This window comes from Saimiri boliviensis, chromosome 3 (assembly GCF_048565385.1).
Source record: "Saimiri boliviensis isolate mSaiBol1 chromosome 3, mSaiBol1.pri, whole genome shotgun sequence".
NCBI classification, from domain to species: Eukaryota; Metazoa; Chordata; class Mammalia; order Primates; family Cebidae; genus Saimiri; species Saimiri boliviensis.
Window position 1 is genome coordinate 59041457 of NC_133451.1, and position 26739 is coordinate 59068195.

A 26739-nucleotide genomic window follows, 5' to 3' on the forward strand; every position below is an offset into this window, starting at 1 on the left:
TCCAACATCGCAGTGAAAATGACCTGCTTTCAAAGGCAGAGGGTTTAAGGAGATGGTTGGGGGTGGGGGACTGGTGGAGGCAAAGGCTCTCCCCATCCCCACTTCAGTTTTAGGTAGGGCTTTTATTTTAACCCAAGGACATCTCTCAACTTGGAGAATAATTTTTAGCCCTCAATAGCGCCTCAAATCTGCTATGGCTTTGCAGCGCAGCAGCAAGAATGTTTAATATATAATTGATAAAAATTTATCCAAAAAATTAAAATATTCTTGCAACCCCCCCCAACACCAATTTCTATTCTAAAGTTAACCTATCACTTGTGCTGTTAATACTTGATCATGTACTTAATTGGAAACCTAGATCCAAAAGACTGAAACTGAATCTTCACCCCAAAATGAAAACCAAATAAAATGAATAACTTGAGGTTTATGGCATATAGTTTAGGTAAACACACATACGAGGATAAAGGGGAAGAGTAAATGGAGGTGTCCGAAGCAAAGCTGAGTGACAGAACACATTCAGTCAGGGCAGATGTCTATACAGAGTATAGTGGAACATCAGGAAAAGCTCCACATGGATTCATGTGCACGCATCTGGAGGCACCAGGATCCCTCCATGACAGACCCAAGAACAGGGGGCTAAGGGAGGAGGCCATTCCTGTCATTCCAGTTTTAGAAGCTCCACATCGAAGACAAGGGTGGCACGTGTTGGGTTGATGCCTGGGTGCCCAGTGGCACCGTAGGCATAATCTGGAGATATAGTTAGTTTGGCTCTCTGACCCACACTCATATGGGCAACCCCTTCTTCCCAGCCTCGATCAACTCCTGCTTGCCTAGCGTAAACTTAAAGGGCTTGTTTCTGTCCCGGGAAGAATCAAATTTCTTTCCATCTTCAAGCATCCCGATGTAGTGCACCACTCAGGTCTGGCCCTGCTTCGGGAAGGTGCGCCCGTCTCCTGGGGAGATGGTTTCCACCTGCTCTCCCACGGCGGCGGTGGACGCTGGACGGGCGGGCAGCGCGACGGGCGGCGTGGACCGACAGCGAAGTTATATATAAAACTTAAATGAATTTTGTGTTTAGACTTTGGTTCCATCCCTAAGATTATGTATATGCAAAGATAATTTAAACATACATATATATATATATATATATATATATATATATATATATATTTAATTTAGATCCACAATTTATATACACGTGTGTATATATATAATATATATATATACAAGTTAAAAATTGACACATGTATATATATATATATATATATATATATATATATATATATATACACATATGTGTCATAGTGGTAAAAATTTGAGTGTGGAGCAACACAGAACATGGCTGAGACCTGGTGGATCAGAACCCTGCTACTGGGGAATTGAAAGGCAGGGGCTTCATGGTGCAGAAGACCAGAGGGCACCTGTGTATGTGTGTGTGTGTGTGTGTGTGTGTGTGTGTGTGTGTATATATATACACATGTGAATTTACATATATATACAGACATATATGCACACACATATGCTATATACATATACATACATATATTACTGTACACATACACACACACACACACTTCATAGGTAACTAGGAAGGATTGTATTTAGTAAAGGTCAGCCACTTGTTGATAATTGTTGAAGCTGGCCAGTGATTACCGGGATGTTCTAGTGTATGATTCTACTCATTTTTTTATACTATCAAAGTTCTGCATTTGAAGAAGTAGGATAGAATAATAGCTGAATTTCTCCACATACTTCACAGCCCTAGGGATTAACAGAGAGTCAGAAAATACAAACCATAATCCTGCCCCCTACCAGGGCTAGGAAACACTGTGAACTTCATTTTATTTAGCCAGGTCTGGGAGCCACACAACAGCAGAGGGAGCAGGAAACACTATGCAAATCAAGGCCAGCACAGCACGTAGGGCCTGTTCATGACAGAACACAGGAAAAAAAAAAAAAAAAAAAAAAAAAAAAAAAATCCTTATACAGCAAGTGTGGAGCAACACAGAACATGGCTGAGACCTGGTGGATCAGAACCCTGCTACTGGGGAACTGAAAGGCAGGGGCTTCACAGTGCAGAGGGCCAGAGAAGCCAATCTTTGAAGGTCAGAATTGCTGGGAGATGGGGAGGCCTGGTCAAAGGAAGGAGACTTGTGGTAAAGAGAATGAATGAAATAACTCGTAGTAATTAAATGTCCTGGTAGAACAAAATAGAATCCCAGAATGAGAACACACATGCCTGTCCCCCAAAGCCAAAAAAATATTTCCTAAAATCACAGGAAAAAATACATTTTGGGCAAGTACCTTAACCAGTGATCCTATCCATGTATCAAGACAGTGGGAAAAGTTTATTAAGCATGCAAAACTCAGAGAGATCTGATTCCCTCATGAGGCCTCTGTTAAGGATAAATTCCAGTCAACAAGTGATGCTTCAGATACACTTTTGAATAGCATGTGCATCAATGTATTTAATTGTAGATCTAAACACAAAACCAAAGTGGGGACAGGTGGGGCACAGAGGCTGTCACTTTATGTTTGGGTTGAAATAACAAATAAGAAATAGCAGGTAAAGAGGTTAGAGAAGAGGAAAATAATGTCTTTGATTGTCATAGTGGTACAATTTTGAAGTTGAAAGAGGTAATTTAAGACTTATAAACAAAATAGTAGAAGTGTGTCAAGTTAAAAGGGGATAAGTGATGTTAAAAATTGTTTTTAGTGCAATGTTAAACAGGAGCTATACAACCCTTTCTAAATAACAAACAAAAGGCACAAATAGACACACAAACACAAAAGAAAACAAGTAACATCAACAAAGAAATACAGTAAACACAATCTACAGCATATGGTAAATATAGACTAAAATATGGAAAAGTTTAGAATGTAAACAGGGAAATAAGAATGTTTTTGTTAATCTATATTGCCAAAACCAATCATAACAATAAAAGCTTGAAACACTATATGTAAAAAATCCAGTAGTCCAGAGTGATAGACAAAAAAATTTTAATTAGATTTAAAAGTTAAACATTTTAACTAATAAATTAAAATTAATGTCTATACAGAGTGTAGAGGAACATCAGGAAAAGCTCCATATGGATTCATGTGCATGCATCTGAAGGCACCAGGATCCTCCCATGGGAGACCCAAGAACAGAGAGCTAAAGGAAGAGGCCATGCCTGTCACTCCAGTTTTAGAAGCTCCACATGGAAGACAAGAGTGGCATGTGGTGGGATGACCCCTGGGTGCCCAGTGGATAAAAGGTAAATTTGGGGCAGAGAATATTCTTTATCACAGAAGAATGGCAGAAAAAAAAATTAATTCTGGATGAAAGTTAAAATTTGAGCAGGGAATATATATATGTATATATATATATATATATATATATATATATATATATATATTTTACAAAGAATGCCAGCAAAAACAAGTATATAGTAAAATTTGGAGATAGAAAATTGCTAGTGTAAAAACATAAATATAATAACTGACCAGGCAGGGGTGATTAATTGATGATAAAATTCTCAAAGGGAGATTGTTAAAATACAGGATACTCGTGCTGTTTCAAACCACTTTCAAATTATAAATAAGGTGTCTTTAAAATGGACAGAGCTGATAGAACCCTCCTTAACCAAGTGAACATCCTAGTATCACAATAATGGGGATGAAGACACTGGGTTTTCTCTGCCTGCAGATGGGCTCAGGTAGGAAGCTCACAGCATGACTCTGCAGTGTTCCTTGCAAAATGTTTAGGCTGAATTTAATCATGAGGACATTTTCAGATGACTTCAGAATGCAGAGTTTTGAGCCAGACAGCTGACCTCTCCTCTACAGACAAGTCCATGTCACCACTATCAATGACAACAACCAAAAGATGAAGAGATGTTTGGGGTTCAAAATGACTAAAAACGATAAGCTACCTAGCTTTCACTCTTTTTGAACCCAAAATGACTCTTCGCCTTTTTGCTGTGTTCTTGGTGGTATCATGGACTGTTTGAAGGAGACAGGTCAGTTGTCCTGTTCAATGTTCTACATTTTGCAATTGTCTGAGGATTAAATTCAGGCAAAACATTTTCAGCAAGAACATGGCATTGCTCATACTTTACCCTAGCAGAGTCCTGGATGACATGCTGTCTTATCCCAGTGGCTCTGGACTTCTGTTCTCTACAGGATAGAAATTGAGAGGAGCAGGGCTAAGGCCTGTCAATGCTGTGTGTCCATCTGAGAATTGGTCTCCCTAGGTATTGATCACAATTGGACTAGGATGGACTGTGGCTTCTCAAATCAAAGGAGCCTGGTGGGTTGAAATCAGCGATAGCATTCTGTGTTCTAAAATTCAATCCTCTGTGAAGGTTCCCTGCAGTGTCATTGTATTTGACTTGGACTTGCTTTGCTGTCTTAGTTTTTTCTCATCAATTGGAAAAGCTACTTTTTTGGCATCCTTTCATCCTTTGCATCCTTCTGGTAGTATCTGGTACCTGTAACAGAGAGAGAGAAAATAATCAAATCAGCATTTTTGTCAGGTTCTTTTGAAGGCTGAGTTTAGAGGGATTGCTAAGTGGTGATATCCCATGAGCAAACTAATCTCCTGCTGGGAGATTGAGCAGAGGGTGAGGGTTGGGCTGGCTGAAAGAGGAAGCACCATTCACAAGTGAGAAGAAAACACCACTGAATTTCCCTGAACTTCCAGTCAGCCTGAGGTGCAAGATATAGGGACCCTGCCTATGCCCAACCAGCAGCAGGGAACATCAGCCCCTTTTCTCCTGATTCCCTCTGTCTGGAGGATAGTGATGGCTTTTCCTCCCAGTGAGGATGTGCTCAGCATCAATCATACATGCTCAGAGAAAGGGCTGCAGAAAAGGAAGATCCTCTGCAGAGAAACCCACTCCCTTAAACTCCATGTCCCAGTCTTCTAGGGAGGAGCAGGAGGCCATGGGAAGAACTCTGGATATAAGAAGCAGCAGAAACCTCAGACAACATCCACGTCCACTTCTAGCCTTTAAAACAGAGGTGTAGTGATGCCACTGGGATACGATTGAACTAAGGCCACATGACTTGTTACTGAAAACCCAAGAATTAGAACCCGCAAATTATGGTCCTTTCAATAAATGTTGAAGAGAGAGGAAAGGCCCAATCTGGAGGTCTCAACAGTCATGAGATGCTGTTGCGTCACCTTGGCTAGGACAGGAATAAGATTTTACAAAGAAACATAAGAAATATGATGTCTGTGGTGCTTGTTTGATTTGCTAAAATAAATTTTTAAAAGAAAAACATATATTTATAAGTATTATTCAAAGAGGATCAGGAAACAAAGAAAATTAAAAGAAAAAAAGACACTCAAAACGGAGACAGCAAAGAGAGAGCAGGGAGTGTAATTATGATCCTACTTATTTTCCCTAATGTCTGGAGGTTGATTCCACACCTGGTTACACCTTACGGGATTTCTAGAAATCTTCTCAATATCTAGACCAACAAAACTCTGAAGTACAAAGTGAAAAGGATTAGTTTGTGTTTTACTACATTCTCCAATCTCACTCATTGCTTTTCCAAAGTATATTTTGGGGAAAGTTTACTTTTTAATATTTAATGTCAGTGTCAAGAGTGGCATAAAGAAGTATTCATATATGAGCTCTTGCATTATTTCAGTCTTGATTCCTTATTGCATTCTCTTCAGAAGAGTGAGACCAGTAAATTCTCTTTCAGGGCTTTGCAGAAGGACAATAACTGACCGAAAGTAAAATGTTCACATTGCAGTGCTGAGCCAATCAGTGAGCTGTAAAATCTGTGTGGTTAAATGTAAACTGGAAGTTTTATTTTAAACTGCCAAAGAAAATACTAAATTCCACTATATATAATATGGGAAGTATTATTTCTGTACATTAGATGTTAATGTAATGACTATTTTTCACTTTATCTTGTATTCAAAATTGAGCCAGTGAGCTTCAAGCAGAGGCTAAAGGTCTAACCTATTAATTTTCTTGTTTTTCTTATTGATTTTTTTCTGTGCTATACAAACAGTGCTGTTGAGATGGGAATATAGGTCCCATCAAAGGCTGACAGAGGCTCAGCCTTTGGAGTAGCTGCACACATGGGGCACTGCTATGTTGGTAACCTGAGATCATAGAAGACCAGTGGTCCTTCTTATCTTTAGCCACGGATTAGAGTCACATGGGACTGTTTTAAAATTATACACACCCAAACCACACCCCAGACCATGTAAGTGAGAATCTCAAGGTGTGAGTTCAAGGCATTCATCTTAATTGAAATCTCACCAGGTGTTTATTACATGGCAGCAGGTGGTAGAGATATTAAATAGAACAACCCAATTTTCCATCATTTTCTTTCCTTTTGCTGTTTATATCATGATTGCTTTTGTTCCCAATGCTTCCATGGATTTTAGTCTTCTCTCTGACAACTTCAATGAAATCTCTCTCTTATCAATTGGGCTGGGCCAAAGCAAAGACTGTCCTGTGGATAGATTCTTTCCTGTCATCTTGTGTATGCATAAAGCTGGTTGTGGAGTCACTTTTCTCAAAGTTAATTCAGAAAATGCCATCTCATATAAACTTGCCTCAAGATTCATCTGAGTTGCATTTTAGACTATTAACTGGACTTGTAGAAGTGGAAATGAGAATAAAAAGGAGAGAGGGTAGAATGATGTACCTCACGATGTATGCAGTTCTGAAGTCCTTCCCTCTGCATGTACTTTTGAAATGATGTCCATTTATAATGTCATAAATGTCCTCCAGCTAATGTCAGCTCAAATGACTCCATGAGGTGAGAACATTGAATCCATGGCAACTCCATCTACATTGGCACAAGTCTGCAGATCTGGAGCTGAAGACAAACCTAACTCCAGGCCGGTAGGGAACTCCCACCTGATTCTAGTTTAGTTTTCTAAATGGGACTCTTTGTGCTCAGTTTTAACACTTCTCATTCAGAGGAACAAGAGAAGATTAAGAGTTGAATGAGTTGGGTTGCTAAAAAGCCGAATCAAGAGAAAAACATACGTGTAAATGATGTATTAAAGCAATGCTTTCTTCAGAAAGAGATAATGGAGTTGGGAATGCTGGGAGGAAAGGTAAATTTCCCAAGAGATTGTGCAATGCCAGCAAAGAACCCTGTGTTCAGCAGCTTAAACTATGCAGTTGGATGAAGACAATGAGGACTGGCACTCCAGTGGCCATGAGAGAAACTCTCAAGAAAGCAGAAGGAAGAGGAATAGAACAGTTCAGGGAGCAAAGAGATGGGGACAGAAAAAATGTGGGGATTGGGGGAGGTGCCACACAGAGGGAAGATAAGAGAGAGGTTATAGCAGACACCGGAGAGAACAAATGGAAGAGGAAAAGCAGTGAGAGGATAAGCTGACACCATAGACAGACAGAAATAAGATGTGAGTGCAGCTAAGACTCATAGGTGGGATTACCTCTGCACCCTAAGCATGAAGGTTGGGAAATCTACTTGCTGAACCACAGTGTTATTTTAATAGCCTTTGTTTTCAGGACACTTGAGGCATGAATGTGGCCAGTGACTTGATGTCCTTGAGTGTTGTCTGCTGAGCCTTCAACTGCATCACCTTCTAGATGCAGAGGGTTCTTCATTCCAACAGAGGGCTCTAAATCCAGCTCTGAAAATAAAACAACAGCCAATGGCATCCAATGGCATCCATGATCTTACTGTGACTTTCTCTTCCACGCAAAGGATGTCACATCAGGAATGTGGCCTTGGACAAGAAAGTCCAAAATGTGAGGGGAAGCCAATAGAGTGACTTTAAAATTTTCTTTTTTGTTGATCTTTCTTCCATTACTCAGTAAGGACAAGTTTGTCAGAAGTCCAAGGCACTCCTGATTCACAAAAATATTCAAGAAACACTGGATTAATAAACACAAATAGTGTCCAAGTAGATAAGGCAAAAGAAAGAAAATCTCCCTGCATGTAGTCTGTACTTTGGGGAGGGAAGAGATTATAAAAGTGAAAGTTAAATCAGAGCTGAGTTCAAACAGTAGAGGCGGATGGAAGGGGTTGGCAGGGTGGCAGCCCATGGGACACAGAGGTGAGACCAGACAGAGGTTACAGCAGCTGATGAGAAAAGAACCGGGTAAGACTAAACCTGGAGAATTTACAAAAGTTTCATCATTATATGATCTCTTGCATATATATATATATATATATATATATATATATATATACCCTATATAACATACACATGAAATATACATAATATATGTGATAAATTGCATCCATGCAAATATCTTTAAGTATTAATCTAATAAAATATTATATAGAGATTTGGGAAATACTAAATGTAACATTATAATCACTATTCTGGTCCATGAAAATTTGAAAAAAATAATAGAAACATGAGAAGAATGAGAAAGAAAAGGTGAGGGAAAAACAAATGATCTTTAGACAGCAGGAGAAATCATCAGGTGAAGGAAAATATGAATGAGACAAAAGCATGCACTCTGTCCTCTTACGTGGAGCCTGTTCAGGCTCTGGACTTCAGAGAATGTGAGTAGGAGAGAGTGTGTCTGAGCCAATGGGGTGAGTCTTGGATTGGGGTGTGAGAATACAAGAGAAGCAAAGGAGATTCCAGTGGAAATAAATCAGTTTAAATAAGTTATCAAGGCACATGTCAGGGACTGCACATCCCCTGACACCTGTTGAGCGGCTTCCATGTTTCCTCTTCACGGGCCCAATCATGATCATTTTCTCACGTGACCCTCCCTCCTACTGAGGACAGGGGTCCCCTCATTCCTCCGCAGAGGGCATCACTTGATGGATCAGCATGAGGCAGCCCCAGGGGCTGCAAGAGGAGATACTGAGTGGAACAGAGAGTGACCATGAACACTACCCAGGGTTTTAAAAAATTCTGAGCAGAAGTGGTTTCTGTGAGATGGAAACTGTGGACATGGCTGTGGACATGAGTGGAGATGATGAACTAAATTGATTTTCATAAAAGAGACTGATGTGAATACTTTCCATGTGAGAGTTGTCCTTTGTTTTCAAAAAGAGCAGAAAAAAAGTAGAAGAAGGAGCTGGACATGTCATGAGACTGAATCGTAGGCCCAGGATCTACACTGTTACTGAATGTGTCTCATAGGTTGTCACTGAAAGTGCCTGATAGTGGAGATTTGGCCTCATGAGGGATGGGGAAGAAGAGGAAGAAAACTGGCAGAGAAGTATGTGTGAGAAACGAAGGGAAGAGGAGTCTCTAGAACACAGAGAGCGTCAAAATTGCTCTACCTCAGAGAAGGCATAGTCTGTGATGTCACTTTCTAAAAGTAAATTTGGCAGAAAGACCAGTGGATTAGATAACAGCTATTTATAGGTTTATCAAGCAATTGTTATTCAATAGGGCTGTGTGGAAATTATAATAATTAACACTCTCAGCAATGATTACAGGTAGATACTATTTTTTTAGGTAGCTCCGATGTGGAAACAGAGATTTACATCCCAAAAAGACAAAATCTTTGGACAAAGCGAACAACCAGAAAGTGGCAAACCCAGGACCTGAGAGCAGACTTTGTCCTAAGCCCCAGGCTCTTTCTCACCTCACCGGGTTGGAGCATCATGGATTTCAACTTGACCCTCAGTGAGCCTGGAGAGGCCCCATTCCCTCCTCCACCCATAGCAAAAATACCACTAAAACCTGGATTAGAGCTTCCTATCCCCTTTCCTTTTGTACCTTGAAAGGGACATTGGGTCCCAGAATCTGCATCAGCTGTGAGGTCGCAGGTGGTGGAGGAAAGGTCCCACCTGGCTAAGCTATTCCCACAGTCGAACCCTTGATCCAGCTGTAGCCCCAGAGAAATGGGCACCTGGGTACTTTGTTCCAGCTGTGTCTGTGAAGCCTGCACCTCTGACAGGAAGTAGCTCAAGTCTCCACTGCAAGTCCCTTGGGGACAGGTCTCCTGAATGGGAGCTAAAAGGAGAGGGCTTCAGTAGCAACAGTCTCAGTTTTCCCTTTGTTAAGTGCTCCCAAACACCCATCCCTGCTGTTCCTGCTTCTCACTAAAATCTTTCAGTGACCTAGGCCACACAGACAGACATCATGTAAATGCAGGCAATGTCACCTTTTCTGTCTGTTTCTGAGGAAGCTGACATGGGCTGCGGTTGCAGGGCCAGGGTGTTCCTGAAGTGAAATAGTTGTGCAAAACTGCCTGCATGTGTGGGTGGCCAGAGAAGAGATAATGGCAGTGCTGAAGTCATGTAGTGATCAACATAATTTCAGAAAGGAGAGATTCTAAATCTTAAAGAATTAGGTTTGTTGTGCAAATACATCTAGATGAGCTACTGTGTGCAAGAACTTGGTAAAAGGCCTAACCCCTTTCCAGCTTTCATGCCCACAGCCTGCTATTGTAAGAAAGAGCCAGGTGTCAGAGGAGTCACCTGGGACAGGAGTAGAGGAAGTTTCACCCTCTGGATGTACGTGATCATTGCTGGATCCTAGAGCCATAATGAAAATAGGCTCAGTGTAGATGGCCTGCCTGAACTGACAGCCTGTCTCAGCAGCACAAGTTGCAGAAAGAAAACATGTGGGAAGACACTGAAGATTTGTGACCTTCAAGCTGGAGTACTCACAGGCTACATCCAGAGCAGAGCATGTGAGCTGATCATCCAATGAGGACAAGGTGCCGCTATAAGGCTGGTGGCAGTCAGACAGGTCACGTTGAACTGAAGGAGTCAAGTAAATTTCTTCCAAGGAGTCCTCTGGGACTTCCTGCTCCTTTACCTCTGGAAGCTCCTGGCTCAGCCTGGAGTAAAGAAGACAAAATATAAACACTGACAGGACCAAAACCACTGCACCCAGCTGATTCCATAGGGAGGACCACAGGAGAGGCCAGAGGAAGCCAAGTACAGTGCCCTCAGAGAGACACAATCATTCTTCCCTATCTCAAGCAGGAGACAGAGCGGCAGGTGCTCAGTGCCCTGGGCAGACAATGAGCTGTAAAGGAAGGAAATGGAGGGATCCCTGTGCAAAACTGCCAGGACACAGTGCAGTCAGCACTTCTGCATACATTTTGTTGAAACTAGCATCAGAGGCCAATTGAATACAGGCTCTTGAAGCTTCACAGAAAGAGTTCATTTAGACTCAACATCACTTTTCTTGAAACTGGGAGCATGACATGACCTATTTTCATGCCCTTTCCTTCTATCAAATACTTGCAAACATGATAATGCCAAAGAGGCAGACATGAGGTAAGATCAGGAAATCTCTGAGCTTGGTCAGTTCACCTGGCTCAACTGACTTGGGTTCCTATGCTTGAGAGGGATTAAGAAATTGAAACCTATTTAACTACCACAATAAAGGAGACAATATTGTTAAAGGGGTAATTTGCAGTTGGATGGATGGATGAGATTGCTCTATTCATCACTTCCCATCCGATTTCCTCCTGGATCCCTGGTCTTCAGGTGTCACTATTGAGCTAACAGCCCACAAATCCACAGTTACCTGGGGGGCACTGGTGCTTTCCCTTCCTCTTTCTCATGATCCTTTTGATTTCCTGTAAAGAAATTCAGAAGAGCAGGTCACAGTAAGCAAATCACACTTCACACAAGACCAAATCAGTGTCCAGTCATAGCACAGGGACATCAATATCCTGAGTGTAAGAATGTGATATTCTGACAGGAAGCTCCTAATGCACTCTAGATCAAGTCTTGTCAGAAGTAGAAGAGCCTGCTTTCCAGACCCATGGGGCAGAATCTCCCTCATCTGATAGATCTTAATCACATATCCTCTGACTGAAGTCTGTGTAAACAAACAAAAATTTTCCCCCATGATCTTTAAAAATGGCCCTATCTACTCCTCAGAAGTGTTGCTGCAATACTGATTTATCCCATCATATATCCTGGTTGAAGAATTGTTAGAGACATTTATATTTATATTTCTCCTGGTATCAAGGTAACTGCATAGCTAAGACAAGCTGACTGAAATAACAAAACTGAGGCCGAGAAGAGTAAAATAGGGGAACAACATCTCCAAATACATAGGCAAGGTTGCAGTGGCCTTGGGCAAGCACAGAAATCCCATGGACATTGTGAAGGGGCACAAATTACATCATTACAGGTGACAAGAGTCACATGAACCAAGCTGGGAGGCCTCACAGACACCTCCTATACAGCTACTGAACACAGGTGGCTATGAATTTGTCCCACCTGCCTGTGGTCCAGTAACCTGATATTGGGGCCAGGGAGAAGTGGAAAGCTCTCTGACTCACCAACATCTGTATTAAACATTCCATGCTAGAACTCCCTCACTCCCTAATGTCAGCTCAAATGAGTCCATGAGGTGAGAACACCGAGTCCCTGGCAACTCCATCGACCTTGTCACAGGCTGCACATCTGGAGTTGAAGACAAATCTGATTCCAGGGTGATAGGGAACTCACACCTGAGACGCAGGTTCTAATTTTGTTTTCTAAGTGGGGCTCTTCATGCTAAGTTTTGACACTTCTCATTGAGAGGAACAAGAGACAATTAAGGGTTAACTTAGTTCTGTTGCTCCAAAGCTATCTCAAGAGGAAAACCTATGTGTGATGCATTAAGGCAATGTTCCGTGCAGAAAGAGACAACGGAGTTGGGGATGCTGGATGGAAAGGTAAATTTCCCAGGAGAGTGTGCAATTCCAGTCAAAGAAACCCATGTTCAGCAGCTTAAAATTTGCATGTGGATGAGGACAAGGAGGTCTGTCTCTCCTGTGGCCATGAGAGGGACTCTCAAGACAGCAGAATAAGGAGTAGAGCAGAGTTCAGAGAGCCATGAGGAAATGGGGACAGAAAAGGCCTCACAGGGAGGGAGACCATGGGTCACAGAGTGGAGACCATGGGTCACAGAGTTAGGACCAGACAGAGGTTACAGCAGGCACTGGAGAGAACAAATGGAAGAGAAAAAACAGTGGGAGAATGAGCTGTCACCACAGACAGAGAGAAATAAGAAGTGAGTGCAGCTAAGAGTCATAGATGTGATTACCTCTGCACCCTAAGCGTGAAGGCCATGGAATCCATTTGCTGAACCGGAGTTTTCTTTTAATCATCTTGGGTTTCCAAACACCTGAGGCATGAATGTGGCCAGTGACTTGATGCCCTTGTGTGTTGTCCGCTGACCCTTCGAGTGCATCATCTTCCAGCTGCGGAGTGTTCTTCAACCCAACGGAGGGCTCTAAAACCAGCTCTGAAAACAAAACGACAGCCCATGGCATCCACTGGCATCCATGATCTTACTGTGACTCTCTCTTCCACCAAAGGACATCAAATCAGGAATGTGGTCTTGGACAAGAAAGTCCAAAGTGTGAAGGGAAGCCAATAGAGTGACTTTAATGTTTTCTTTTTGTTGATCTTTCTTCCATTACTCAGTAAGGACAAGTTTGTTAGGAGGCCAGGGCACTCCTGATTCACAAAAATATTCAAGAAACACTGGATTAAGAAACACAAAGTGTCCGTGTAGATAAGGCAAAAGCAAGGAAACCCCCCTGCATGTAGTCTGTGCTTTGGGGAGGGAAGAGATTATAAAAGTGAAAGTAAAATCACCACTGAGGTCAAAAAGGAGATGGGGATGGAAGGGCCTGGCAAGGTGGAAGCCCACTGGACACTGAGGTGAGACAAGATGGAGGTTACAGCAGCTGATGGGAGAAAAGAACTGGGGAAGCTTAAACCTGGAGAATTTACAAAACTTCCATCATTATAAGACCTAACCTATTGCATATACATATGCACCCTATGTAGCATGTACACCAAATACATGTATGTGTTAAATGACATCAATTTATATATCTGTACATAATCCAATGAAAACATATTATACAGGAATTTGAGATATATTGAATGTCACCTTATAATCACTATTGTGGTTTATTGAAATTGGAAAATAATTTAGAAGCCTGAGAACAATGAAGAAGAAAAGGTGTGGAGAAATAAATGACCCATTAGAAAGCAGGAGAAATCACCAGCTGAAGGAAAATATCAATGAGACAAAAGCATGCACTCTGTCCTCTGACCTGGAGCCTGTTCAGGCTCTGGACTTCAGAGAATGTGAGTAGGCGAGAGTGCATGTGAGCCAGTGAGTCTTGGTTGGGGATGTGAGAATCCCTAGAGAAGCAAAGGAGATTCCAGTGGGAAGAAATCAGTTAAAATAAGTTATCATGGGACCTGTAACGGACTGCACATCTCCCGACAACCTCTGAGCACCATCCATGTACCTCTCCAGGGACCCAGATAATGCTTATGACCATCACTCCTCCTGAGGACAGGGGTCCCCTCATTCTTCAGCTGTGGACATCCCCTGACAGATGAGGAGCAGGCAGCCCCAAAGGCTCCAGGAGGTGATACTGAGTGGGATGGAGAGTGAGAAGGAACATGACCCAGGTCTTTAAGGAAATCTGAGCAAAAGTGGTTTCTGTGAGATGGATATTGAGGACGTAGTTGTAGACATGAGTGGAGATGATGAACTAAATGGATTTTCATAAAAGAGACTGATGTGAATACTTTCTGTGTGAAAGTAGACCTTCGGTGTGTTTGTTGTTTTTTTGTTTGTTTGTTTTGTTTTTTTGTTTGTTTGTTTGTTTGTTTGTTTTAAGCAGAAAATAGGGAGAAGAAAGAGCTGGACATGTCATGCGAATGACTCCTGGGCTCAGACTTTACATTGTTACTGAATGTGCCTCATAGGTTATTAGCGAAAGTGCCTCATAGTGGAGCTTTGGACACTGATTGTGTCTTGTGTGAAGTGTGATTTGCTTACTGTGACCTGCTCTACTGAATTCCTTTGCAGGAAATCAAAATATCATGAGGAAGAGGAAGGGAAAGTGCCAGGGTGCAGAGGAGAATATGTGAGAAATGAAGGGAAGAGGGCTCTCTAGAAAACAGAGAGCTTCACAATTGCTCTACCTCTGAGAAGGCATAGTCTGTGAAGTCACTTTCTAAATGTATATTTGGCAGAAAGACAAGTGGATTAGATAACAGCTATTTACAGGTTTATTCAGCAATTATTATTGAATCAGGCCCTTTGGAAATTATAATAATGAATTCTCTCAACAATGATAACAGGTAGATGCTAATTTTTAGGTAGATCTGATGAGGAAACAGAGATTTACATTCCAAAAGACAAAATTGTGGATTTCAACTTGACCCTGAGTGCTCACGGACAGGCCACAATTCTCTCCTCTACCCATGGCACCGTGATCACCAAGATCTGGATTAGAGTTTCCTATTCCCCTTTCCTTCCCTACCTTGAAAGGGACATTGGATTCCAGAATCAGCCTTGGCTATGAAGCTGCAGGCGGTGGAGGAAAGGCACTGGCTGGCTAAGCCATTTCCACAGTCGAACCCTTGATCCATCTGTAGTCCCAGATAATTGGGCACCAGGGTACATGGCTCCAGTTGTGTCTGTGAAGCCTGCACCTCTGACAGGTAGTAGCTCAAGTCTCCACTGCAAGTCCCTTGAGGAGAGGTCTCCTGGGTAGGAGCTGAAAGAAGAAAGGGCGTTAGTAGGAACAGTTTCAGTTTTCCCATTTTTAAATGCACCCAGAACACCCATCTTTGGTGTCCCTGATGTTCACTGAAGCCTTCCAGTGACCCAGGCCACACAGACAGACATCATGTAAATGCAGTCAATGTCACCTCTTTTGTCATAGATGTAACTACCTCTGCACCCTAAGCATGAAGGATAGGGAATTCTCTTGCTGGACCAGAGTTTTCTTTTAATCTTCTTGGGTTTCCAAACACTTGAGGCATGAATGTGGCCAGTGACTTGACGCCATTGTGTGTTGTCCGCTGAGCCTTCAAGTGCATCATCTTCCAGCTGCGGAGGGTTCTTTATTCCAACGGAGGGCTCTAAAACCAGCTCTGAAAACAAAACGACAGCCAACGGCATCCACTGGCATCCATGATCTTACTGTGACTTTCTCTTCCACCCAAAGGATGTCAAATCAGGAATGTGGAATTGGACAAGAAAGTCCAATGTGTGAGGGGAAACCAATAGAGTGACTTTAATATTTTCTTTGTTGATCTTTCTTCCATTACGCAGTAAGGACAAGTTTGTCAGGAGGCCAAGGCACTCCTGATTCACAAAAATATTCAAGAAACACAGGATAAGAAAACACAAATAGCTTCCAAGTACATAAGACCTATTGCATATACATATACACCCTATGTAGCATTCACACCAAATACATATATGTGAAAAATGACATCAATGTAATATATCTGTACATAATCCAATGAAAACGTATTAAACAGGAATCTGAGAGATATTGAATGTAACATTATAATCACTATTCTGGTTTATTAAAATTGGAAAAAGAGTAGAAGCATGAAAATAATGAGGAAGAAAAGGTGTGGGAGAAACAAATCACCTATTAGAAAGCAAGAGAAATCACCAGCTGAAGGAAAATATGAATGAGACAAAAGCATTCACTCTGTACTCTCACCTGGAGCCTGATTCAGGCTCTGGACTTCAGGGAACGTGAGTAAGAGAGAGTTTGTGTGAGTCAGTTGGGTGAGTCTTGGCTGGGATTATGAGAATCCATAGAGAAGCAAAGGAGATTCCAGCGGAAAGAAATCAGTTTCAATAAATTATCACAGCACGTGTAAGGAGCTGTGCATCTCCCAACAACCTCTGAGCACCATCCATGTATCCTCTCCATGGACCCAGATGGTGCTCAATATCTCAAACGACCTTTCCTCCTCCTGAGGACAGGGGTCCCCTCATTCTTCAGCTGAGGACATCACCTGACAGTTGAGCAGCAGGCAGCTCCAGGGGCTCTAGGAGGTGATACTGACTGGGATAGAGAGTGAGAATGAACATGACCCAGGGTTTTAAGGAAATCTGAGCCCAAGTGGATCCCTGTGAGCAGGAAACTGAGGCCATGGCTGTGGACATGAGTGGAGATGACGAACTAAATGGATATTCCTAAAAGAGACTGATGTGAATACTTTCTGTGTGAAAAGACAAAAAAAAAAAAAAAAAAAAAAAAAGAAAGAAAAAAAAAGGAGAAAAAGGGGCTGGGTATGTCATGAGACTGACTTGTGGACCCAAGATCTACACTGTTACTGAATGTGCCTCATAGGTTGTCACTGAAAGTGCCTGATAGTGGAGATTTGGCTTCATGAGGAATGGGGAAGAAGAGGAAGAAAACTGGCAGAGGAGTATGTGTGAGAAACGAAGGGAAGAGGGGTCTCTAGAACACAGAGAGCGTCAAAATTGCTCTACCTCAGAGAAGGCATAGTCTGTGATGTCACTTACTAAATGTAAATTTGGCAGAAAGACCAGTGGATTAGATAACAGCTATTTATAGGTTTATCAACCAATTGTTATTGAATTGGGCTGCGTGGAAATTATAATAATTAACACTCTCAGCAATGATTACAGGTAGATACTATTTTTTTAGGTAGCTCCGATGTGGAAACAGAGATGTACATCCCCAAAAGACAAAATCTTTGGACAAAGTGAACAACCAGAAAGTGGCAAACCCAGGACCTGAGAGCAGACTTTGTCCTAAGCCCCAGGCTCTTTCTCACCTCACCGGGTTGGAGCATCATAGATTTCAACTTGACCCTCAGTGAGCCTGGAGAGGCCCCATTCCCTACTCCACCCATAGCACGAATACCACCAAAACCTGGATTAGAGCTTCATACCCCGTTTCCTTTCGTACCTTGAAAGGGACATTGGGTCCCAGAATCAGCATCAGCTGTGAAGTCGCAGGTGGTGGAGGAAAGGTCCCACCTGGCTAAGCTATTCCCACAGTTGAACCCTTGATCCAGCTGTGGTCCCAGAGAAATGGGCACCTGGGTACTTTGTTCCAGCTGTGTCTGTGAAGCCTGCACCTCTGACAGGAAGTAGCTCAAGTCTCCACTGCAAGTCCCTTGGGGACAGGTCTCCTGAATGGGAGCTAAAAGGAGAAGGGGCTTCAGTAGCAACAGTCTCAGTTTTCCCTTTGTTAAGTGCTCCCAAACACCCATCCCTGCTGTTCCTGCTTCTCACTAAAATCTTTCAGTGACCTAGGCCACACAGACAGACATCATGTAAATGCAGGCAATGTCACCTTTTCTGTCTGTTTCTGAGGAAGCTGACATGGGCTGCGGTTCCAGGGCTAGGGTGTTCCTGAAGTGAAATAGTTGTGCAAAACTGCCTGCATGTGTGGGTGGCCAGAGAAGAGATAACGGCAGTGTTGAAGGCATGTAGTTATCAACATAATTTCAGAAAGGAGAGATTCCAGATCTAAAGAATTAGGTTTGTTGTGCAAATATATTTAGATGAGCTACTGTGGGCAAGAACTTGGTAAAAGGCCTAACCCCTTTCCAGCTTTCATGCCCACAGCCTGCTGTTCTAAGAAAGAGCCAGGTGACAGAGGAGTCACTTGGGACAGGAGTAGAGGAAGTTTCACCCTCTGGATGTACATGATCATAGCTGGATCCCAGAGCCAGATTGAAAACAGGCTCAGTGTAGATGGCCTTCCTGCATTGACAGCCTGTCTCAGCAGCACAAGTTGCAGAAAGAAAACATGTGGGAAGACACTGAAGATTTGTGACCTTCAGGCTGGAGTACTCACAGGCTACATCCAGAGCAGAGCATGTGAGCTGATCATCCAATGAGGACAAGGTGCTGCTATAAGGCTGGTGGCAGTCAGACAGGTCACGTTGAACTGAAGGAGTCAAGCAAATTTCCTCCAAGGAGTCCTCTGGGACTTCCTGGTCCTTTACCTCTGGAAGCTCCTGGCTCAGCCTGGAGTAAAGAAGACAAAAGATAAAAACTGACAGGACCAAAACCACTGCACCCAACTGGTTCCATAGGGAGGACCACAGAAGAGGCCAGAGGAAGCCAAGTACAGTGCCCTCAGAGAGACACAATCATTCTTCCCTATCTCAAGCAGGAGACAGAGCGGCAGGTGCTCAGTGCCCTGGGCAGACAATGAGCTGTAAAGGAAGGAAATGGAGGGATCCCTGTGCAAAACTGCCAGGACACAGTGCAGTCAGCACTTCTGCATACATTTTGTTGAAACTAGCATCAGAGGTCAATTGAATACAGGTACTAGAAGCTTCACAGAAAGAGTTCATTTAGACTCAACATCACTTTTCTTGAAACTGGGAGCATGACAGGAGCTATTTTTATGCCCTTTCCTTCTATCAAATACTTGCAAACATGATAATGCCAAAGAGGCAGACATGAGGTAAGATCAGGAAATCCCTGAGCTTGTTCAGTTCACCTGGCTCAACTGATGTGGATTTCTATGCTTGAGAGGGATTAAGAAATTGAAACCCATTTAACTACCACAATAAAGGAGACAATATTGTTAAAGGGGTAATTTGCAGTTGGATGGATGGATGAGATTGCTCTATTCATCACTTCCCATCCGATTTCCTCCTGGATCCCTGGTCTTCAGGTGTCACTATTGAGCTAACAGTCCACAAATCCACAGTTACCTGGGGGACACTGGTGCTTTCCCTTCCTCTTTCTCATGATCCTTTTGATTTCCTGTAAGGAAATTCAGAAGAGCAGGTCACAGTAAGCAAATCACACTTCACACAAGACCAAATCAGTATCCAGTCATAGCACAGAGACATCAATATCCTGAGTGTAAGAATGTGATATTCTGACAGGAAGCTCCTAATGCACTCTAGATCAAGTCTTGTCAGAAGTAGAAGAGCCTGCTTTCCAGACCCATGGGGCAGAATCTCCCTCATCTGATAGATCTTAATCACATATCCTCTGACTGAAGTCTGTGTAAACAAACAAAAATTTTCCCCCATGATCTTTAAAAATGGCCCTATCTACTCCTCAGAAGTGTTGCTGCAATACTGATTTATCTCATCATATATCCTGGTTGAAGAATTGTTAGAGACATTTATATTTATATTTCTCCTGGTATCAAGGTAACTGCATAGCTAAGACAAGCTGAGTGAAAGAACAACAAAACTGAGGCCGAGAAGAGTAAAATAGGGGAACAACATCTTCAAATACATAGGCAAGTTTGCCAGTGGTGTTGGGCAAACACAAAACCCCATGGACATTGTGAAGGGGCACAAATTACATCATTCCAGGTGACAAGAGTCACAGGAACCAAGCTAGGAGGCCTCACAGACACCTCCTATACAGCTACTGAACACAGGTGGCTATGCCTGTGGTCCAGTAACCTGATATTGGGGCCAGGGAGAAGTGGAAAGCTCTCTGACCCACCAACATCTGTATTAAATATTCCATCCTAGAACTCCCTTACTCCCTAATGTCAGCTCAAATGAGTCCATAAGGTGAGAACACCAAGTCCCTGGCAACTCCATCGACCTTGTCGCAAGCTGCAAATCTGGAGCTGAAGACAAATCTGATTTCAGGGTGATAGGGAACTGACACCTGAGATGCAGGTTCTAATATTGTTTTCTAAGTGGGGCTCTTCATGCTAAGTTTTGACACTTCTCATTGAGAGGAACAAGAGACAATTAAGGGTTAACTTAGTTCTTTTGCTCCAAAGCTATCTCAAGAGGAAAACCTATGTGTGATGCATTAAGGCAATGTTCCGTGCAGAAAGAGACAACGGAGTTGGGGATGCTGGATGGAAAGGTAAATTTCCCAGGAGAGTGTGCAATTCCAGTCAAAGAAACCCATGTTCAGCAGCTTAAAATCTGCATGTGGATGAGGACAAGGAGGTCTGGCTCTCCTGTGGCCATGAGAGGGACTCTCAAGACAGCAGAATAAGGAATAGAGCAGAGTTCAGAGAGCCATGAGGAAATGGGGACAGAAAAGGCTGCACAAGGAGGGAGACCGTGGGTCACAGAGTTAAGACCAGACAGAGGTTACAGCAGGCGCTGGAGAGAACAAATGGAAGAGAAAAAGCAGTGGGAGAATGAGCTGTCACCACAGACTGAGAGAAATAAGAAGTGAGTGCAGCTAAGAGTCACAGACGTGATTACCTCTGCACCCTAAGCGTGAAGGCCAGGGAATCCATTTGCTGAACCGGAGTTTTCTTTTAATCATCTTGGGTTTCAAAACACTTGAGGCATGAATGTGGCCAGTGACTTGATGCCCTTGAGTGTTGTCCGCTGACCCTTCGAGTGCATCATCTTCCAGCTGCGGAGGGTTCTTCATCCCAACGGAGGGCTCTAAAACCAGTTCTGAAAACAAAACCACAGCCCATGGCATCCACTGGCATCCATGATCTTACTGTGACTTTCTCTTTCATGCAATGTATGTCAAATCAGGAATGTGGCCTTGGACAAGAAAGTCCAAATTGTGAGGCGAATCCTATAGAGTGACTTTAATATTTTCTTTTTGTTGATCTTTCTTCCATTACTCAGTAAGGACAAGTTTGTCAGGAGGCCAAGGCTCTCCTGATTCACAAAAATATTCAAGAAATATAGCATTAAAAAACACAAATAGTATATAGGCAGATAAGGCAAAAGCAAGGAAACCCCCCTGTATATAGTCTGTGCTTTGGGGAGGGAAGAGATTATAATAGTGAAAGTTAAATCATAGTTGAGTTCCAACAGGAGATGGGAATGGAAGGGCCTGGCAGGGTGGCAGCCCATGGGACACAGAAGTCAGACCAGACAGAGGTTACAGCAGTTGATGAGAGAAAAGAACCGGGGAAGACTAAACCTGGAGAATTTACAAAACTTGCCTCATTTTAAGGTCCATTGCATATATATATATACATCCTATGTAGCATACACACCAAATATACATAATGTATGTGACAAATGTCATCAATTTATGTATCTGTACATAATCTAATGAAAACATATTATACAGGGATTTGGGGGATATTGAATATAACATAATCACTCTTCCAGTTTATTGAAATTGGAAAAAAAAATTAGAAGCATGAGAACAATGAGGAAGAACAGGTGTGGGAGAAACAAATGACCTATCAGAAAGCAGGAGAAATCACAAGCTCAAGGAAAATATGAATGAGACAAAAGCATTCACTCTGCCCTCTCACCTGGAGCCTGATTCAGGCTTTGGACTCCAGGGAATATGAGTAAGAGAGAGTTTGTGTGAGCCAGTTGGGTGAGTCTTGGCTGGGGATTTGAGAATCCTTAGAGAAGTAAAAAAGATTCCAGCGGGAAAAAATCAGTTTAAATAAGTTATCATGGCACCTGTAAGGGACTGTGCATCTCCCGACAACTGCTGAGCATCATCCATGTATCCTCTCCAGGGACCCAGATAATGCTTGTTATTTCATGTGACCAACCCTCCTCCTGCGGACAGGGGTCTCCTCATTCTTTAGCTATGGACATCCACTGACAGATGAGTAGCAGGAAGCCCCAAAGGCTCCAGAAGGTGATATTGAGTGTGATGGAGAGTGAGAATGAACATGACCCAGGTCTTTAAGGAAATCTGATCAGAAGTGGTTTCTGTGAGATGGATATTGAGGACATGTTTGTAGACATGAGTGGTGAAAATGAACTAAATGGATTTTCATAAAATAGACTGATGTGAATACTTTCTGTGTGAAAGCAGCCCTTTGTTTTCAAAAAGAGCAGAACATAGAGAGAAGAAAGAGCTAGACATGTCATGAGACTGACTCCTGGGCTCAGGATTTACACTGTTACTGAATGTGTCTCACAGATTGTCACTGAAAGTGCCTGATAGTGGAGATTTGGCTTCATGAGGGATAGGGAAGAAAAGGAAGAAAACTGGCATAGGAGTATGTGTGAGAAAAGAAGGGAAGAGGGGTCTCTAGAAAACAGAGAGTGTCACAATTGCTCTACCTCAGAGAAGGCATAGTCTGTGAAGTTATTTTCTAAATGTAAATTAGGCAGAAAGACAAGGGGATTAGATAACAGCTATTTATATGATTATTAAACAATTGTTATTGAATCAGGCCCTTTGGAAATTTTAATAATTAATATTCCCAACAATAATTACAGGTAGATGCTGTATTTTAGGTAGCTCTGATGAGAAAACAGAGATTTACCTCCCCAAAAGACAAATTCTTAGGCAGAAATGAACAACCTGAAAGGCAAACCCAGGACCTGAGAGCAGATTTTGTCCTAGGCCCCAGGCTCTTGCTCACCTCATGGGTTGGAGCATTCTGGATTTCAACTTGACCCTGAGTGAGCCTGGATAGGCCCCATTCTCTCTTCCATACATAGCACTGTGAGCACCAAGACTTGGATTCGATGTTCCTATTCCCTTTCCTTCCCTACCTTGAAAGGGCAGACAATTGGGCTCCAGGGTACTTGGCTCCAACTGTGTCTGTGAAACCTGTACCTCTGACAGGTAATAGATCAAGTCTTCACTGCAAGACCCTTGAGGACAGGTATCCTGGGTAGGAGCTGAAAGGAGAAGGGCTTTAGTAGGAACAGTCTCAGTTTTTACATTGTTAAATGCAAACCAGAACACCCATCTTTGCTGTCCCTGCTTCTCACTAAAGCCTTCCAGTGACCCAGACCAAACAGACAAACATCACGTAAATGCAGGCGATGTCGCCTTCCCTGTCTGTGCCTGGGGACACTGAAAGGGGCTGTGGTTCCAGGGCTAGGGTGTCCCTGAAGTGAAATAGTTGTGCAAAATGCCTGCATGTATGCATGGCCAAAGAAGAGATAATTGTCCTATTGAAGGCATGTAGTTAACAACATAATTTCTGAAAGGAGAGATTCCAGATCTTAAAGAAATAGGTTTGTTGTGCTAATATATCTAAATGAACTACTGTCTGCAAGAACTTGCTAAAAGCCCTAACCCCTTTCAAGCTTTCATGCCCACTGCCTGCTGTTGTAAGAAAGAGCCAGGTGACAGAGGAGTAAATTGGGACAGGAGTAGAGGAAGTTTCACCCTCTGGGTGTACGTGATCATTGCTTGATCCTAGAGCCAGATTGAAAACAGGCTCAGTGTAGATGGCCTGCCTGCATTGAAAGCCTGTCTCTGCAGCACAAGGTGCAGAAAGAAAACATGTGGGAAGACACTGAAGCTTTGTGACCTTCAGGCTGGAGTACTCACAGGTTACATCCAGAACAGAGCATGTGAGCTGATCATCCAATGAGGACAAGGTGCCGCTATAAGGCTGGTGGCAGTCAGACAGGTCATGTTGAACTGAAGGAGTCAAGCAAATTTCATCCAAGGAGTCCTCCGGGACTTCCTGCTCCTCTACCTCTGGAAGCTCCTGGCTCAGCCTGGAGTAAAGAAGACAAAAGATAAAAACTAAAGAGGAACAAAACCACTGCACCGAGCTGATTCCATGGGGAGGAGCACAGGAGAGGCCAGAGGAAGCCAATACAGTGCCCTCATAACCATCCTTCCCTGTCTCAAGCAAGAGACAGAGCGGCAAGTACTCAGTGCCCTGGGCAGACAATGAGCTGAGGAGGAAGGAGATGGAGGGATCCCTGTGGGAAACTGCCAGGACACACTGCATTCAGCACTTTTGCATACATTTTGTTGAAACTAGCATCAGAGGCCAATTGAATACAGGTTCTTGAAGCTTCTCAGAAAGAGTTTTTTTATCCTCAACATCACTTGTCCTCAAAACTGTGAGCATGACATGAGCTATTTTCATTCCCTTTCCTTCTATCAAACACTTGCAAACATGATAATGCCAAAGAGGCAGACATCAGGTGAGATCAGGAAATCCCTGAGTTTGCTCAGTTCACCTGGATCAGTTGATTGTGGGTTTCTATGCTTGAGAGGGATTAAGAAATTGAAACTTATTTAAGTACCACAATAAAGAAGACAACATTGTTAAAGGGGTAATTTGCAGTTGGATGAATGGATGAGATTGTTCTATTCATCACTCCCCATTCGATTTTCTCCTGGATCCCTGGTCTCCAGGTGTCACTATCGAGCTAACAGCCCACAAATCTACAGTTACCTGGGGGCCACTGGCGCTTTCCCTTCCTCTTCCCCATGATCCTTTTGATTTCCTGTAAAGAAATTCAGAAGAGCAGGTCACAGTAAGCAAATTACACTTCACACAAGACCAAATCAGTGTCCAGTCATAGCACAGAGACATCAATATCCTCAGTGTAAGAATGTGATATTCTGACAGGAAGATTCTAATGTGCTCTAGATCAAGTCTTGTCCAAAGTAGATGAGCCTGCTTTCTAGATCCATTGGACAGAATCTTCCTCATCTAATATACATCTTAATCACATATCCTCTGACTTAAGTCTGTGCAAACAAACAAAACTTTCCCCTCATGATCTTGAAACACGACCCTAATTACTCATCAGAAATGTTGTTGCAATACTGATTTATCTGGTCACATATCCTGGATGATCAATTGTTAGAGAAACTTATATTTCTCCTGGTATTAAGGTGACTGCCTAGCTAAAACAGGCTGACTCAAAGGAGACTAAGACAGGCAGAGAAGAATGATAGCAGGGAAACAACATTGTTACATATGTGGGCAAGGCTGTCTTCGATAGTGGCCTTAGGTAAGCAGAGAAATCCCATGGATATTGTGAAGGGGCACAAATTACATCATTACAGGTGACAAAAGACATAGGAACCAAGCTAGGAGGCCTCACAGACACCTCCTGTACAGCTCCTGAACACAGGTGGCTATGAATTTGTCCCACCTGCCTGTGGTCCAGTAACCTGAAACTGGGGCCAGGAAGAAGTGGAAAGCTCTCTGACCCACCAACATCTGTATTAAATATTCCATCCTAGAACTCTCTCCCTCCCTAATGTCCGCTCAAATGAGTTCATGAGGTGAGAACATCAAGTCCCTGGCAACTGCATCCACCTTGGCACAGGCTGCACATCTGGAGCTGAAGACAAATCTGATTTCAGGGAATAGAGAACTCACACCTGAGACGCAGTTTCTAATTTTGTTTTCTAAGTGGGGCTCTTCATGCTAAGTTTTGACACTTCTCATTGAGAGGAACAAGAGACAATTAAGGGTTAACTTAATTCTGTTGCTCCAAAGCTGTCTCAAGAGGAAAATCTATGTGTAAATGATACATTAAGGCAATGCTCCCTGCAGAAAGAGACAACAAAGTTGGGGATGCTGGATGGAAAGGTAAATTTCTCAGGGGACTGTGCAATTCCAGTCAAAGAAACCCATGTTCAGCAGCTTAAAATTTGCATGAGGATGAGGACAAGGAGGTCTGGCTCTCCTGTGGCCGTGAGAGGTACTCTCAAGACAGCAGAATAAGGAGTAGAGCAGAGTTCAGAGAGCAATGAGGAAATGGCGACAGAAAAGGCCTCACAGGGAGGGAGACGACGGGACACAGAGTTAGGACCAGACAGAGGTTACAGCAGGCGTTAGAGAGAAAAAATGGAAGAGAAAAGGCAGTGGGAGAATGAGGTGTCACCACAGACAGAGAGAAATAAGAAGAGAGTGCAGCTAAGAGTCATAGATCTGATTACCTCTGCACCCTAAGCGTGAAGAATAGGGAGTCCACTTGCTGGACCGGAGTTTTCTTTGAATCATCTTGGGTTTCCAAACACCTGAGGCATGAGTGTGGCCAGTGACTTGACGCCATTGTGTGGATGAGCCTTCGAGTGCATCATCTTCCAGCTGCGGAGGGTTCTCCATCCCAACGGAGGGCTCTAAAACCAGTTCTGAAAACAAAACGACAGCCAATGGCATCCAGTGGCATCCATGATCTTACTGTGACTTTCTCTTCCACCCAGCGGATGTCAAGTCAGGAATGTGGCCTTGGACAAGAAAGTCCAAAGTGTGAGGGAAGCCAATAGAGTGACTTTAATATTTTCTTTTTGTTGATCTTTCTTCCATTACTCAGTAAGGACAAGTCTGTCAGGAGGCCAAGGCACTCCTGATTCACAAAAATCTTAAAGAAATACAGCATTAAAAAACACAA

General features: G+C 42.9%; 1 protein-coding gene and 1 pseudogene across 1 annotated transcript in view; both read right to left on the minus strand.

Moving 5' to 3' along the window:
- Window positions 1-409: 409 nt before the first annotated feature.
- LOC141583997 (peptidyl-prolyl cis-trans isomerase FKBP1A pseudogene) lies at window positions 410-1026 on the minus strand (annotated as a pseudogene).
- A 2376-nt stretch (window positions 1027-3402) lies between these two features.
- LOC141583996 (NBPF family member NBPF11-like) overlaps window positions 3403-26739 on the minus strand; it is a 37343-nt gene continuing 14006 nt past the window's right edge. Inside the window, exons 13-26 of the mRNA XM_074396207.1 lie at window positions 26285-26479; window positions 24783-24834; window positions 23918-24090; window positions 23128-23256; window positions 20890-21090; window positions 19408-19459; window positions 18537-18709; window positions 17640-17876; window positions 15631-15831; window positions 15216-15452; window positions 12965-13165; window positions 11450-11501; window positions 10579-10751; window positions 3403-4472 (exon numbers count right to left, since the gene is read on the minus strand). Coding sequence (XP_074252308.1) covers window positions 4420-4472; window positions 10579-10751; window positions 11450-11501; window positions 12965-13165; window positions 15216-15452; window positions 15631-15831; window positions 17640-17876; window positions 18537-18709; window positions 19408-19459; window positions 20890-21090; window positions 23128-23256; window positions 23918-24090; window positions 24783-24834; window positions 26285-26479 — 2129 coding nt within the window. The 3' untranslated portion in view covers window positions 3403-4419. The remainder of the gene's footprint in view (window positions 4473-10578; window positions 10752-11449; window positions 11502-12964; window positions 13166-15215; window positions 15453-15630; window positions 15832-17639; window positions 17877-18536; window positions 18710-19407; window positions 19460-20889; window positions 21091-23127; window positions 23257-23917; window positions 24091-24782; window positions 24835-26284; window positions 26480-26739) is intronic.